Consider the following 14500-nt stretch of genomic DNA (forward strand, 5'->3'; position numbering starts at 1 on the left):
CACGGAACGGAGCCGCCCGGCCCGGCCCGGAGGAGCGGGGCCCGCTCGGGGCCTGCTCCGGGCCTAGGTCGGGCCGCGGGGCCCCGTGCCCGGCGCGGGGTCGCCATGGCGACGCGCTGCGGCACCCCGCTTCGGCCCGGACTACAGCCCCCAGCAGGCACCGGGGGCGGCTCCCGCCCCGCCCGCCCTTCTTTTGGCCAATGGGACGCCGGGCGGCTCCCCGCGGGGACCAATGGCGCTCGGGAGGGGGCGGGACGCGCGGTTGCCAGGGGCAACGCGACCCGGATGCGGTTGCGGAGCGGGCCCGGGCGGCGGCGGGGCCCGGGACCGGCACCGGTAACCACGGCAACCCCGGCACCGGTAACCCCGGGACCGGTAACTACGGTAACCGCGGGACCGGTAACCACGGTAACCGGTAACCCCGGTAACCAAGGTAACCCCGGTACCGGTAACCCCGGCCCCAGCCGCCCCCCGCCCCGCACAGCCCCCCAGGCCCGGCCGATCCCCCCGAGGCCCGGCCCCGGGGCTGCGGGCGGCGTGAGGGAGCCGCGGCGGCTCTGAGGGGCCGGTAACGGGGGGGCGGGGGACGGGGGGGCGCTCACGGGGGGCAGGGGATGGGGGGGGGGGGGGCAGTTTTTTCAGCTCCCCGGGGGAGGCCGGGGCGAGCAGGGCGCTGACAGAAGCCCGCCCGTCCCCGGGCAGCGCCGCTTCAGCCCAAGGAGGCCTCGGAGCGCTGCCCTGCGTTCGGGCAAAGCTGCTTGCTTGCTCCTTCTCCTTGCTCCTTCTCCTCCCAGCCCCTTGAACCCGTTTAAAATTGCCCGAAGCAGGCGCTCGGCTTGTCTGTAGAAACTTCTGTGTCAGCGTCAGCGTGGCTCCCTGCTGCTGCAGCCCCTGGGACGTGGGGGTCTCTGATGCAGGGCCGCACTGGGAGCGGAGCGGGGAGCTCAGCCCCACCACGTCTTCCTTCCCTCGGGTGCCGCGGGCCCCGTGGCGAGGGGTGATCCGGGGAGCTCCTTCCCCCCTGGCCTCAGAAGAGGTGCAGGAGTGTGAAGGGGGAGAGGTCCTGGCCCTGCCCCGCACCGCGTGTCCCAGCAGTGCAAAGCCAGCAGGCGGGCTCTGTCTCCACTACTAAATGAATAATTAAAAAGCCAAAATTAAGTGCAGGTGGTCTTTACCTTTTGTAGGAGAGGCGTGGAAGCGTGCTTACAAACAACGTAACATCATTCCCTGCTTGGTGACGTTAATTAGCCCCTAGGCTGTGATTTGTTGCACGGTGCTTTACCCGTGCCCTCCTGCCTTTCCCAAGCCCCATCAGTTCCAGGTGCCTGCGCTTTGTTCCTCCCGTCTGCATCCATGCTTGGAACCCCCAGCGCACCCCGTTCCCCTCCACGGCCCCAGCGCTGAGTTCCTTCTGGGGCTTTGCCACGCACTGTGTGACGAGGGAGCTTTGCTTCTGCCTGACTGCGGTTGTTCGTTGTGATTTTTGGGTTGTTTCCTTCCAGCTGCCAGGTGCAGGGAGCCATGGCAGGAGCCATGGTACGCATTGGTGACCAGCTCATCCTGGAAGAAGATTACGACGAGACGTACATTCCCAGCGAACAAGGTAGCAGATGCCTGTCCTCCTGGGAGCCGCAGTAAGGGGCTCAAGCTTGCCAAACCATTTCTGGGCGTATCAAGGAAATGGGAGCCGGGGAGAGCATGAGCCAAGAGGGCAGAAAAAAATGGAATTTCATGTAGAGCTGAAAAATTAGCTTTTTGATTGGCAAGGATATTTGACAGCTCGCAGCCTCCGTCTCCCTGCTTCACCAGCCTGGCAGGACGCTCACTGACACACAGGGCTGTTCTGACAGCTTTGAGCAGTGTCCTTTCAGGATCGGGATTTCCCGTTGTGTCCATCGGTTTAGCTGAGGAAGCTGGCTTTGTTGCGTACTGCCTGGCGTAGTCCAGCTCCACAGATTCCTGTTCTGTTTCCTAGAAATCCAGGATTTTGCAAGGGACATCGGGATCGACCCTGAGAAGGAGCCGGAGCTGATGTGGCTGGCCAAGGAAGGCATTGTGGCCCCGTTACCACCCGAGTGGAAGCCCTGGTGAGAGATCTCTGTCAGAAGCTGCTTTGTAAGATTGCTGGCCTCTGCTGGCCTTCGTGCTGAGCGCTGCCTGTTTGGGTGGCAGAGCAGGGTGCCGGGTGGGAAGTGAGGATAACGTACACAGGCTCTTCCTGGGGGCAGGGGAGCTCAGTTCTTCTTGGGGCGGTGGAAGAAGAAGGAAGGTGTTTGAGAAGTTGGATAAGGACATGAGCAGTCTCCAGGAGAGCTGCTTCCCACACCAATGCCTCTGGGTTCTTGGAGACGTGGTGCTCCTAATCACTGAATGTAGGGTGGTCACGTTGCCCAGTAGGAATATTTTTAGAGCCTTCAAAAACCCTTGAATGAAGCCGTGTCCTTGTGCAGAGCATAGAGCTGCTGCTTGCGTGCGCAGAGCTGCTGTGCTGCTCCTTCATGTTCTCCCGCTGTTTTTGCTACGCAGCCAGGATATCACTGGCGATATCTACTACTTCAACTTTGCTAACGGCCAGTCCACGTGGAACCACCCCTGCGATGACCACTACAGAGAACTTGTCACTCAGGAGCGAAAGAAGCTGCTGGCACGCGGCGGTTTGAAAAAGAAAGAGAAGAAGAAGAAAGACAAGAAAGAAAAGAAAGACAAGAAGGATAAGCAGTCACCGAAGCGACCCACTGTGAGTAGGCCCTGCTGCTTGCGGTGACTCTGGGGAGGAGCAAGAAGGCTGGCGGAGGATGAGTGGCTGTGAATTAGGGGGCGATGCTGTACTGGTGCTGCTTTGGGATGGGAACAGCGATCGCTTGCTTGCTGGGTCACACACACACAGAAAACTTGGGAAGTTTTGGTTTAGGCGGGCACACCCCTAGTGGCTGTGCCACAGCCCCGTAGCATTGTTGCTGAGAAGCAAGTGGGCCAAGGCTGCTGGGCTAGTCGTAGCAGATATTGACTGTTCTTAAGGAAATTTAGACAAATAACCAAATACCTTAGTAACGCTAAGGTAAAGACACCATGTGGCAGGAAGGTCCTGGGACTTTTTCCTTAGCCACTTCCATACAGAAACTCCTCCCCCTTCCCAAGCCTGGCTTGTGTTTTATAAATCAGCTGTGAGATTCTGGGAGATCCCAGGCTACTTCCCAAGAGAGGGGCTCCCCTGGAAGGAGGCTGCCCTCCTCCGTTGCCCAGCCGGCCTTACCCAGCGCTTTGGGATGCCGTCAGGACCAGACACGGAGACTGAGACGGCTGTTTTGCCATCTGTGGGGTCTTGTCATACCAAGTGCACCCTCTGCCCCATGAAGTCAAGGTTGCCTCTGGCTTGTGCAAACAACTGACCAGAGGTTCTGGGGGATTCTTCTCAAGGACCTTGGCTAAGTGTCAGGCTGCCCATTTGGCTTTTGGAATTCCGGTGAACTGGAACACGGATTTCCAGCTTAAAAGCATTAAAAACATTTTCGTGTTAGACTTTGAACCTGAGCTTGTTGCTTCTTCATGACTTACTGTCTTTTGGACAGGGAACAATTATTATCCTGCAGTTGTGTGTGTGAGTGGAGGGAGGGGAGCTGGAAAACACTTGGAGTGCTGGAAAAAATTCTTTCTTTGAAGAAGACAATAAAAGGTGCCTATGCAGGTTCCATGCATACATTGCTGTGATATCTGGGCACTGAACCCAGGTTTAGATGTGCGAGGCTCTCCTGCTCTGCTTTTGGCAGCTGCAGACACAGCCAAATGCGCTTTAGGTCCCAAGTGATAGCAATTCTTTCCTGCCTTCTGTTAGCCAGTCACAAGGTAAATATCAGTGGGGAAAGAGAGTGTTATTACTGAAGGCACAGACGTCTTCAACCCAGAAAACCTCAGGCCTTCGATTTGAGTATTTTCTATTATGTGCATACAGATTACTTAAAGTGCTCCAAAATTTGCACATCGATTTATATATAAATCACTTTAAATATAGTTGTACTTTAAATAAGGGTTATATATATACAGTTACATGTTAAGTTTTAGTTGTTATTTGCTAATATTTATCTGCTTAGGAAATGCAGCCAGGGATTCTTCCTTCGACACCCTTTTGTCAAAAACCCTGCACCATTCTTTCCCCTGGGCAGGAGAGTCCCGAGCCAGAACCAGATAGCCAGATTAGAAATGAAGGCCTCTGTGACAAAGGCAAAGGGAGAGCATCGTGCGTAACGGATTCGTGGAGGCAGTTTGCAGACGTGTGGCCAGATAACCTGCACCCTATTCTTATATCAGAGTTCAGCAGGTCATGCCAGACCTTAACTGATGCGGTGAAAGTTTTAGGAAACGGCCCACCTTTCGGCAGCTTTGACGTAGACATCCACCAGGAGCAAGGTATACCTTTGGCAATACAAGAAAATCTTTGTTCCAGTTCTTCTGACTCACAGTCTGACGATGTAGAGGTTAGGCCAACGGTACAACCTTTGCATGTGTTAAAGAAATCCTATTCGCAAGACTTTGAGAATGTTAAAACTCCACCAGAGTCCCCTGAAGACAAAATCCTGCTCTTTGATGAAAAGCTGAAAGGAAAGCAGAAGATTAAAGACATGATGGATGACTGTGTCCGTAAATCTGATCGTCCTTTCTCAGCTGGAGAGAAATCTACAGGACCTGGTGGGGATGTGAAAAGAAGTCCAAGCTTATTGCAAGCCAGAGAAGAAAGATTTTACTGCAGGAACCTTGAAATGACTCGTTTTGATGCCAGTGCCACAAACGACTGGGGTTTGCAGGAGACAGTTGATGCTCCACACGCTCGAGAAGAGCTAAGCTCCCGCACCAGAGTATCTCAGAGCAGAAGTAAGAGAAAAGTTCAAGGTGGTGAGGCTTTGGCTCAAGCTATCAGTCTCTGCGAGAGCGATGAGAGCAGCAGCAGACCTGAGAGAGAGGGCTCAAAGCACATGGATCTGACGAAACCAGAAGTAGACACAAAAGGAGACAGCATGAATGGTGTGCTAGGGAGCCTACCCACGGCCCCTGAAGAGATCGTGGGAACACGACACTGCTTCCAAGGAATAGATGCAAAGGGAGGAACTGATGTGGGTCTTCATTCAGCAGTGCATCCTACGTCGAAACATGTTTTTTCATCTGCCAAAGACGGCTGTAAAGACGACGAAAGAGGTGGTTTGATGTCAGAGTGTGATAGCAGTGATTTGGACAGTTCTCAGAACGATAATGCACCCCAGATACTGGGAGTCTCCTCTCTACACAATGAGTCTGGGAGACCGAAGGACGTGTACTCTGTCACAGAAGAGCCTGTGCTGCCTTGTCCCATCGTGGGATCATCCCTGTCTCAGATATTAAGTCCTGCCGAGAAGTCAGAGAGAGAGTGTAGCTCCAAGGACATGAAACCGTGCCACACGTCGCAGGAACGTGAAGAAGGTGCCAGCCCAGAACCTGACTGTGTTAGTTTTTTGGTGGATTCGTGTGGGAAATGCACTGCCCAGGAGTCTAACGGTGCTGGAGTGCAAACAGAAGTGAAGGAAGAAAATGGCAGGACAGATCAAGCTCCCGGGGCGTGGGGAGATAAAGTCCCAGAAGAATTGCAGCTTCCCCCTGAGTATCTCCGTCAGATGGCTGACTGCCAGGGAAGCACCAGTCTCTGTCAGCACGTGGAAGCGGAGGTGACCCAAACCAGACAAACCGCTGAGAATTGCAGCAAAATAGAGGTTGGCGAAGGAGCAGGGGGGAACGAGGTAGGACTAAATCCTTTGTGCTGGCACTTCTGTTGTAAACGTTTCTGGAGAACTGAGAGGGAAATCTTGATTTGTAGCTAACTTTCAGGAGCAAAGGGAGAAAGCAGACTGCTGGAAGTTACATAAGGAAATGTGACATTTGTTATAGTGCTTTCCCTAAAGCTCAAGAGGTAGGATGAAAAATCCTTTGTTCGCAATCCTCCTTGCATGGCAAACACTGTACAATTTACATCTTGAATTAATTTTGTATTAAGACAGGTGCCTTCAGCACTAAAAAAGAGGTGATGGGCAGCAATCAAATGGGATTGCAATATTGAATACAAAATCATCTTTAATCATGGCACTAAGACCCTTTGTGGTAAGCACAGTATAAACTCAATCTTTTTCTTGTAAATCCCACAATCTAAATTGAGAGTGAAATAAGTTATTTTTAGCCTAATTTTGCTCACTGAATCTCAAGGCCCGGAGCGAGTGAGTTGGTTAAGGCAATATAGAAGCTGTAAATCAAAGCCAGGTCTCCCACGTACACGTCCAGTATCTTGACAAATGGTCTCTGTTCCCTCTTAAATGAGGAAAAACAGGAAAAAGTTTAAATGAGTTAGCTTTCCTTAAAGAGAAGGATTATTCCCAGTGGTTACAGGCGATTGACTTGCAGGTAGGTGCAGTGCAATTTAGCACAATGTAGTCCTTGGACCACTGGTGCTGTGGTCTTAGGACACCAAGATGATTTACAGGTGTGATGGACCATCTATAAACGTAACTTTCTCCTTCCTCTGTGAATACCAAGCACCCCAAAAAAGCTATTAGAAGGGGTGCCGCTCCATAAACCCAGCACTCAGCTTGCAGCGGTTGAAGAAAGTGGCAGGTAGTAGCACAGCTCTCTGACACTGTTTGTACACTAGCACCATGGAATATGTTCTGCACCGAGCCTCCCCGTCACTGGAAGAACGCTCCAGGTTGTTCTGTCTTTGTCAAGAAGTAATTGCCTCAAGTTAATAAGAATTTACCAAATCTCTTGTTCTGAAAACATCCCCCCCACCCCAAACCAACAAACAGTCACCACCAACAAAACCTGTGAAACAAACAAAAACCAAAAAACTCAAAACACCAAAAACCCCAGCCCTATAAGGGAGGTCACTGAGTAGTGGTAAGGAATTGCTTTGCTCTGCTAGTGCAGGTTCCCATCTGTGACTCCACCAAATCGCTAGCTTAGGTTTCTAATTAACAGTACGTGCTAGTGCTCAGTTAGCTGATAGTAACTATGCCTATAAATATAGATAAACTGCAGATTATCCTCAAAGTTTTAATTAGCCCAGTGGCAGTGAGTTTATCTTTGCTGAAGGACAGCTAACTTCTACTGCTCTGCACACATAGTTAATGGCCATCTGGTAGGAAATAATTTGTTAAGCCCAGAATATGTAATTTGTTCTGTTACCATTGGCGTGGCAGGGACTTGGTGGAAGAAAGATCGGTATACATTCATCTCTCTCCCCGTCCCTCAGTGTGCAAGTGAATTAACTCCGTTTTCAGTCTGTAATTTCGCATTAACACAGAGTACAGGAACTGTGATTTATGAATAAGCATGTGCTCTGCTGAAGGAACAGCGCTTGGCTGTACTGGCATGCTACAGAGAAAATCCTAGCGTACCCCTCCTCCTAGTTTAACCGGTGCAGTGTATCAAAGGCGAGACTTCTTGGGTGGGGAATTCCACAAAGTAAAAGAGAACGGTCCCGCTTCTTGGTGAAGACAGCTCGAAATGTCAGGCTTGCATTGTTCAGAGGTGAGGATGCTGGGTGGCTCCCAGGGCTCTTGCTGTGCTTTGAAAGGTAAAGATGTATTCAGGAGGTTCTTACTGATGTGCTGCCGCAGAACTGCTTTCTGCTTTCAGTAGTGGTGGAAAAAGTGCACTTCCACTGGTGTGAGGTAAGGAGGCAGCCTGGGTTTCTGCCTGGAGATGGTAATTGCAGCTCGCGGGGTGTGGGAAACGTTCTGCCGTCAGGGGCTTCTCCTGCACTTGTTCCACGCTGTGCAGAGTAGCAAGGCAAAGCAGGAAGGGAAGCTGCCGAGGTTGCCTAGGGTGGCGTGGTGTCGAGCCTCTCCTGGAGGGTGCTGTGTTTGGTTGCGTGCAGGTGTGTGGGTTAGTGTGGCTGTTGTTGTTCTCTTGCTCCCGTTTTGGAGCAATGTCTGTTTATTTTCCGGATGACCATGCTGCTGTAAGGTGGATCACAGCATTCAGATGGGTCTTTGGAAGACAAAACATACGAGTAAATCAAGCTGCTACTCCCCACGCATGTCATGTGCTGGTAGTTGTTTGGTGTTAGCTCGAGAGCGGTTTCTTGGGCCGTAGGCTCGGTGTTAGCAGACAGCGTCTGCGCGGGGGAGCGCCTTCGTTCTGAAACGAGTGTCAACTGCGAGCCCGTGCTCTCCTCTTGCACCCTCTAGTCTTCAGGATCCCCGCTAGCACCTGTGCAGGCGCCCCTGGGGAACCTTGCTCCGTTGCGTGGCCCCGTGGCTTCTCCAGCTGGCATCCTTCGTGGTTCACTGAACTCGGACGTGGGAAGCTCTGTGGACTCCAGTCTTGCAGCCAGAGGAGAAACTCGGGTAAGACTCTGTCTTCTCTGGAAACATGCCCAGAAAAGCAGGCTCTGCGAGAGGTCACGGGCTTGGCAATACATAGAGGTTTAAAAGGCAGTATTTGTGACCTCTCCTCAGCTTTGAAATACTTCAGACTGTTTAAAAAACCAAACAAAACCTTCCCCAACTATTGCTTGTTTTTTTTTTTGCTATTTCGAGGGAGCCCAGTGCCAGATTTTGTACGGTTAGCAGCTTTAAAGAAAGGACATTTTCAGTTACTGTTGAAATGCTGTTAAGTTCATTTTAGGTGATCTTTAATTTCGATCCAAATGAAGCATGGCATACAGTACAGATGATGTAATCTAAAAAATAAAATTTCCACTCTCCTATCTAATGAGAAAGAAAGTGAAAGAACATTTTCTGGATAAAAATAAGACTTACAATCACATTGATTGTTTATAGAATGTGTCCTTCAGGATAATCAATCAAGAATGCTTTATGTAGTATTTTTTTTTATTTAAAGGATAAATCAAATAATACACTTGCATAACATTATCCAACATCTTCACTGAAGGTTTTTTTTTGCTGACTTAAGTCCTGATTGTCACTGGCGAGTGCAAACATTTTATTTTATTGTGTTCGCCCTGTGGAACTAGCTGTATGCCACTCCCTACCTTCAACAGAGAGATCCAAACAAAACATCTGCTACAGTTGGTCGTGACTGAATCACTGTTCGGAGGCACAGGAAGGTTTTGCATATGTTCTTCTTTTGGATGGGAGACTCTTTTTTGTAACAGGAAGGTGCACCCTCGTAACGAATGTCATCTCCTAGCTGGCTGTGGCTCTGGAAAACAAGGATAGCTGTGTAATCCTGAGCAAGTTCTCAGAACTCAAAAACTTCTTGCCATCGGCAGCTTTCCAAGTCCAGTGGGTTTCAGTGGGTTTGTATCTCCCCTGTTACTTTGCCTGTTCTCTGACTTCCCTTTCTTTTTGACTTTGCAGCCCGCAGAGCCCTGTAAGCCCACTGGCCACACCAAGAAGTTGCTGGGATTGGTCTGTGAAGAGAAGAGTTCCCTGAACACAGTACCTTTAGATAAAGGGAGAAGCGAAGAGGAAGAAAGTGAGAATGAGGTAGTTTGTGTATTGGTTCTGTAGTTTGTGTATTGGTTCTTACTACACGTCAGTAACTGTAACGCATGGAGCCTCAAGGAATGAAAGACTGTGCTGCTACCCCCACTAACAGCTGACTGACCATGGTCATTCAGTTTAACTTCAGGCCTTAAGTTGCCCTGCACTTCTTGTGTGTGTTGCTTGGTTGCCAAAAAGTGTCTGATCTTTTTTCTCCTTGTGCTCTCTATAAATCAGCATCTGCCACAATGCATTTCTAAGATTAATTGACTATAGGCTTATTGCTGTCGTGTGTTGCTGTGGCTCTGCTCCCTTATTTCCACTAATTATGAACCCTCAAGTTCCTTCGGTGTGGCCTATGGGATTGCAGAGATCAGAACTCAATTTCAACCATTTCCTTTCTTTGAATACATTTAGAGTCTCCGTGGGACAAGAAGACTGTTCAAAAACCTGCACATGGATGTCAGTGCCTTGGGAGGCAGCTTTGAGTCTGAGGTAAGAAAGACAATGTGAAACAGGCATGTAAAACTGCCCAGATAGAAGAGGAGCTATGACAGTGCACTGCCCACGCATGGGCTGCAGGAAAGGTGCCCAATGAATGTCTGTAATTCACAAGAATTAACAGCCTGGAGCGGGGCTGATGGAGAAAGCACAGCAGCAGTGCTGAGTGCAGTATGAGCATGTGTGAGAAGCCAGATGCAGGCTGTGGAGGGGCATGGTGTGGGTACCAGAAGGCAGACTTGTGCTTGAAGGAGAATGCTTCCAGTCTGAGAGATGGCATTTGAGTTGACTGCACGTTTGCACAAGGTGGAGTTTTAATTATTTCTGAATGAAGAAAGAGAGAAGGTCGCATAGGTGTGATGGGCGAGACAGAAATCAGCTCTTCCAAGGAAGGGCAGAAAGGAGAGGGTCTCAGATCTGAGTGGCACCACTGTGCCCGTTGTGGGAGGAAGGACTGGTGAGGAAGAGGCATGGTTTGTTTCCTCAGTGCTTTTTTCAGTCGGTGTAGAAGGAAGGCTCGTCCTCTGCTGAAATTGCAGTGGTCTCATTTAGAGAGAGGAGAAGGGAATTTAGTCTGGGAACACCATCCTCACATTCTCATCCAATTCTACAAGAATCTCTTAGGTTCTTCATTGTGGACTGGATATGGCCTCTTTTTTTCTTTTTTTTTTTGTGTGGTAATGTGAAACCCGTTTTCTGTTTTGCATGCTGATAAATTCCATTGCTCAGGCTCAGAGCATCAGCAATGAGTTTAGTACATGTGTTGCCTTGTGCAGACATCTTGCTTTCCCTGCGGGTGTGCATTCTTTGCCAGCACTTTCTTAGCAGTGATCAGGCTTAAGATGACAAAGGGACAATGTGAAGTGCGTTGCAAGCAGCTCTAGTGATTCAGCCTGTTTGTGCTGACATTAATCCTCTCTTATCACTTTGAAAATTCTGTTTCAGTATCTGAAAGGCAAATTAATTTCTCTTAAAACGTTTTCAGTATTTCCCTCACCCTTTTCACAGTACACAAAACAATCAAGCTGTAAAATACTTTGGAGAACCTATTGAACAGCGCTGGGCAAGAACTGCAAAGGTTTCTGTTAAAGTGGATGTAAAAAAAAGGCTCAACTCTCTCATCTCCAAACAACAAGAAGCCCGTTGGAGCCCAATTTGTCACTGAAATGTTAATGTGTCCGGGAGCAAAGAGCTGTCCTGGCATTTCAGTGACATGGTGGGGCTTCAGGAATCTATTATAAAATGGCAATTGCTGCCCAACAGCCAGGCTCTGTCTCAAAAGCTAGTAAATCAGATTGGTGATATCTCAGTCCTGATAAAATATTAGTGCCCCAATGAAAAATATAATTCACTTGTAGCTCCATGAGATGGCAGTAGAAAAACATTCTTACGAGTGAGCTCTCAGCCTGCATCCCAAACCATTCTCCAGCTTCTTTTCAAAATGGAGAGAAGGAAGGAATTCATAAAACAAGCCCTACAGAAAGTAAATCTAACAAGTAAAGGGATAAAAACAGCTGGTTTCGTGTAGTCTGCGGATCAGTGTCGAACATCCATACTCAAAAGAAATATGTGAGGGTTTAGTGACTTACTGAGATGCAAGGAAGTTGGGTAAAAGTAGAGGCCGCACTGAATGTGACACAACTGTCTGGAAGAGAGGAAGCAGAGACGGACAGAAATGCTACCACTTTCAGTGGCCTCTGGTGGAGCAAGGAGTAATTTAGCTGGGGAAAAAACACTGAAAATAAAACCCAAGAGATGCTGGAGAACTTGAGGTGTGAGGTTTATATGTAACAGCTCAAATGTCCTTTTAGGAAGAGGGCCTCCTCTCGGTGGCTTGGTTTGCTTGGCTGTTCATGGGGTTAGTTCTCACCTGAAGCCAGCTTTCTTGCCTCCTGATTTCCCGTGATGGAATAGTTGCTGCAGATGTGCAAGACTGCTGTTAAAATGTGAAAGAACTTTGGGAACCCCTGAAAGGGGCAAGTAGAGGAAAAGACCTGGAGGCATCTCACTCTGGGTGCGTGGAGAGAGGGTCCAGTGACAGCAGAAGTGATCCGCAAACTGCAGAGCCTGCAGCTTGGGAAGCTTTGGTACTCTGCCTTCTGTACGGGTCAATCTCTGGGTAAACAGTTGGAGTCAAGGGGGTCCTTTATGTGGTGGGGAATTAACATGCAGAGCTCTCTTACCAGATGGAAACGTGTGAAAGAGAGCAGTCTCTGTAAGTAAACATTGCACAATACAGCATACATCTTAGTGCAGAGATGTATGTGCAGGAGGCAGCGTTGCTGGTTCCAAGGCAATTAAGACGTCCATAAGGTATCAGTGCAGTGATGACTAGCTAAGGGGGAGGAATGACTGGTGCGTTCATTGCCTTGCTCTCTCCCGTCCTGGGGAAGCCTGGAGAAGAACTGCTGTAGTAAGTCAGCAGTTCTCACTTGTGGGAAGTAGAGCAAGCCTTGATCTGGAAAGAGTCTGGTGCAGTCTGAACAGGAGGTTCACCGGGCGGGCCAGCAGTAGAAGCAGCACCGGTGTGCGTGTGCTGGGAAGGAGAGTGTGCTGTGTGGGAATCTGAGGCTGTGAGCCCCTGAGTCCAGGCTGGAAAGCTCTTCGGCTGGAGGGGTTTCCACTGTCTGGGTGCACGCAGCAGTGAACAAACAGGGTGCTGACTTGTCACGGGTGGATGGCCCTACCAGTGCAGAGAGGTGTGTGTGACTATTTGCTAGCAGATGTTACCCCATCCATTAGGAGAGCAGCAAAGCGGAGGAGGAGAACTGTGGCAGCCGCTTAGCTGATGTCACTGAAGCTCGTCTCCAGCACCAGAGGAGCCCCGCAGAGGAAGCTGGCAGTCTGAGAGAGGTGACGAGTGGCTCTCTGACATCACGGTCCCGCTTGCATGATGTCATTGAGCTCTGCATGCCATAGGCAGCTTCCAGTGTTGTGGTGTGGATCTCATAGTTGCTTGGCTTGTTTCTCTTGCTGGTTAAAGTACGATATTTATGGAGAGGGGTGCAAACATAAAGAACAAATGCTTCCCAGATGAGGTCTGCCAGACCTATCCCACTCTGTGCTTCTCTGCCTGAGAACATCCTGAAAACAGGAAGCACGTTCAGCTTTCAAAGGAGTTCTGTATGCAGTGTGAGTATTTTTCTTTTTTTCCCCCTTTTTAGAGATAGAAAGATGGTGAAGGTTTGTGTCGTAATCTCTCATGTTCAAGCTGTTACACAGGATGACTGTGCCGCTTTGGATTTTCCTGAGATGAGTAGGATTCAGTTTTGGTGTCTGCTGTTTATGCTGATTGTTTGTCTCTGAATTGGATGCCTTTCTAAAAGCTGGTCCCCATGTGTTTTTTTGTTTTCCCCCACTTATGCTGATCACTTGAAGTCTGGAAGCAATATATTTGATAGGGAGAAATTTCATATTTTTTAGTGTCACTCAGCTACAGGTAAAATGTGTTACAGCTTGTGAAAAGATCAGCTAAAGCCAATTATAGCCTGGCTGACTCTTCCTAGCTCTGAAATCCACAGAAAATCCACCGTCTATTTTTGACAGAAGGAAAACCTCCCTTCCCTTCCACCTGTGTATCTGATTCTCCAGAAGGGGGAACTGTGTGAGTTGCACTAGTGATCATTAAGGCGTAATGTTAACAAAAGTCTTGTCTGCATCTGTCCTTAAAATAGGGTTCTACCAGCTAAAGAGGTTATTCTGGGATATTCTAGTAACTGAGGTGAATTTGCCTGGAGAGAAATCTTTTTGTGCGCACAGTATTAAAGGACACATCAGTATATTGTCGTGTGTGCCCCTCAAAGGGAAACACCTGTTTCCTCTTTTTAAGCATAAGAATCCTGGTTGGTCTCATCTGGCGTAGCTTTTCTTGGGCATTGTCAGATGTCCTGGGAGAAGGTTCTCATAAAAACTCTAAAACCAAACTATCCAAAGGGGAGCACAATCAGTGACTGGTCTTTCCAGACATGCTTATCCCCAGATAAGAGGAATTATAGCAAAGATGGGCCGACTGGAGGATCACTGCAGAGATGAGACCTGCATACAAATTTGTCTGCGTTCTGGACCAAAGGTGTTATCAAGGCCTTTGGAGAGCTTCGTGTGGCTGGCTAGTGATTCAATGGTGTTTGTGAGCCTTCGCTAACCAGGCACTGGGCTGGAAACAGGCCGTAAGCTTTCATTTATTACTTGGCAAATTGCAGGTGAGTCTCTGAACTGTAGTTTTTTTGGAAAGTATCCAGTGATTTGATTTCTCTGTCCTCCCCTCTGGTTTGATTGATGATTCTCTCAGCCCTGAGAAGGTCTCGCAGACAAATGACATGTCCAAGACATCCCTTCGGTTTGCCGCAGCTCCGTGTTTAAAACTGACAGCATTCCAGTTGCACTTTGATAAAAATACATCGTTAAAATATGCAGTCTGTGTATGGTACACGCTGTACACAGGATGCAGCTAATGTTTGACAAGACACCACGGCATTAATAAAACAGCGAGAAAATAGGAAGTGCTAGCAGTTTTGTTTGCATACTGATGAGGGAAC

At 49.1% G+C, this 14500-nt stretch overlaps 1 protein-coding gene across 16 annotated transcripts in view; it reads left to right on the forward strand.

Annotated features, from left to right (window-relative positions):
• The first annotated feature begins 230 nt into the window (after window positions 1-230).
• The window catches only part of CEP164 (centrosomal protein 164), a 40358-nt gene continuing 26088 nt past the window's right edge, over window positions 231-14500 (forward strand). For 3 of the 16 annotated variants that reach the window (XM_066981120.1, XM_066981125.1, XM_066981121.1), the window contains exons 1-9: window positions 233-415; window positions 1503-1603; window positions 1976-2087; window positions 2527-2737; window positions 4089-5762; window positions 8205-8363; window positions 9339-9467; window positions 9882-9959; window positions 12708-12818. In XM_066981120.1, the coding sequence (XP_066837221.1) occupies window positions 1522-1603; window positions 1976-2087; window positions 2527-2737; window positions 4089-5762; window positions 8205-8363; window positions 9339-9467; window positions 9882-9959; window positions 12708-12818 (2556 nt within the window). In that variant the 5' untranslated portion in view covers window positions 233-415; window positions 1503-1521. Of the gene's footprint in view, window positions 569-1502; window positions 1604-1975; window positions 2088-2526; window positions 2738-4088; window positions 5763-8204; window positions 8364-9338; window positions 9468-9881; window positions 9960-12707; window positions 12819-14500 lie in introns of all 16 variants that reach the window. The other 13 variants (XR_010826148.1, XM_066981122.1, XM_066981126.1 and 10 more) reach the window with 13 other exon arrangements.

Source organism: Anser cygnoides, chromosome 21, assembly GCF_040182565.1.
Source record: "Anser cygnoides isolate HZ-2024a breed goose chromosome 21, Taihu_goose_T2T_genome, whole genome shotgun sequence".
In the NCBI taxonomy this organism is placed as follows: domain Eukaryota; kingdom Metazoa; phylum Chordata; class Aves; order Anseriformes; family Anatidae; genus Anser; species Anser cygnoides.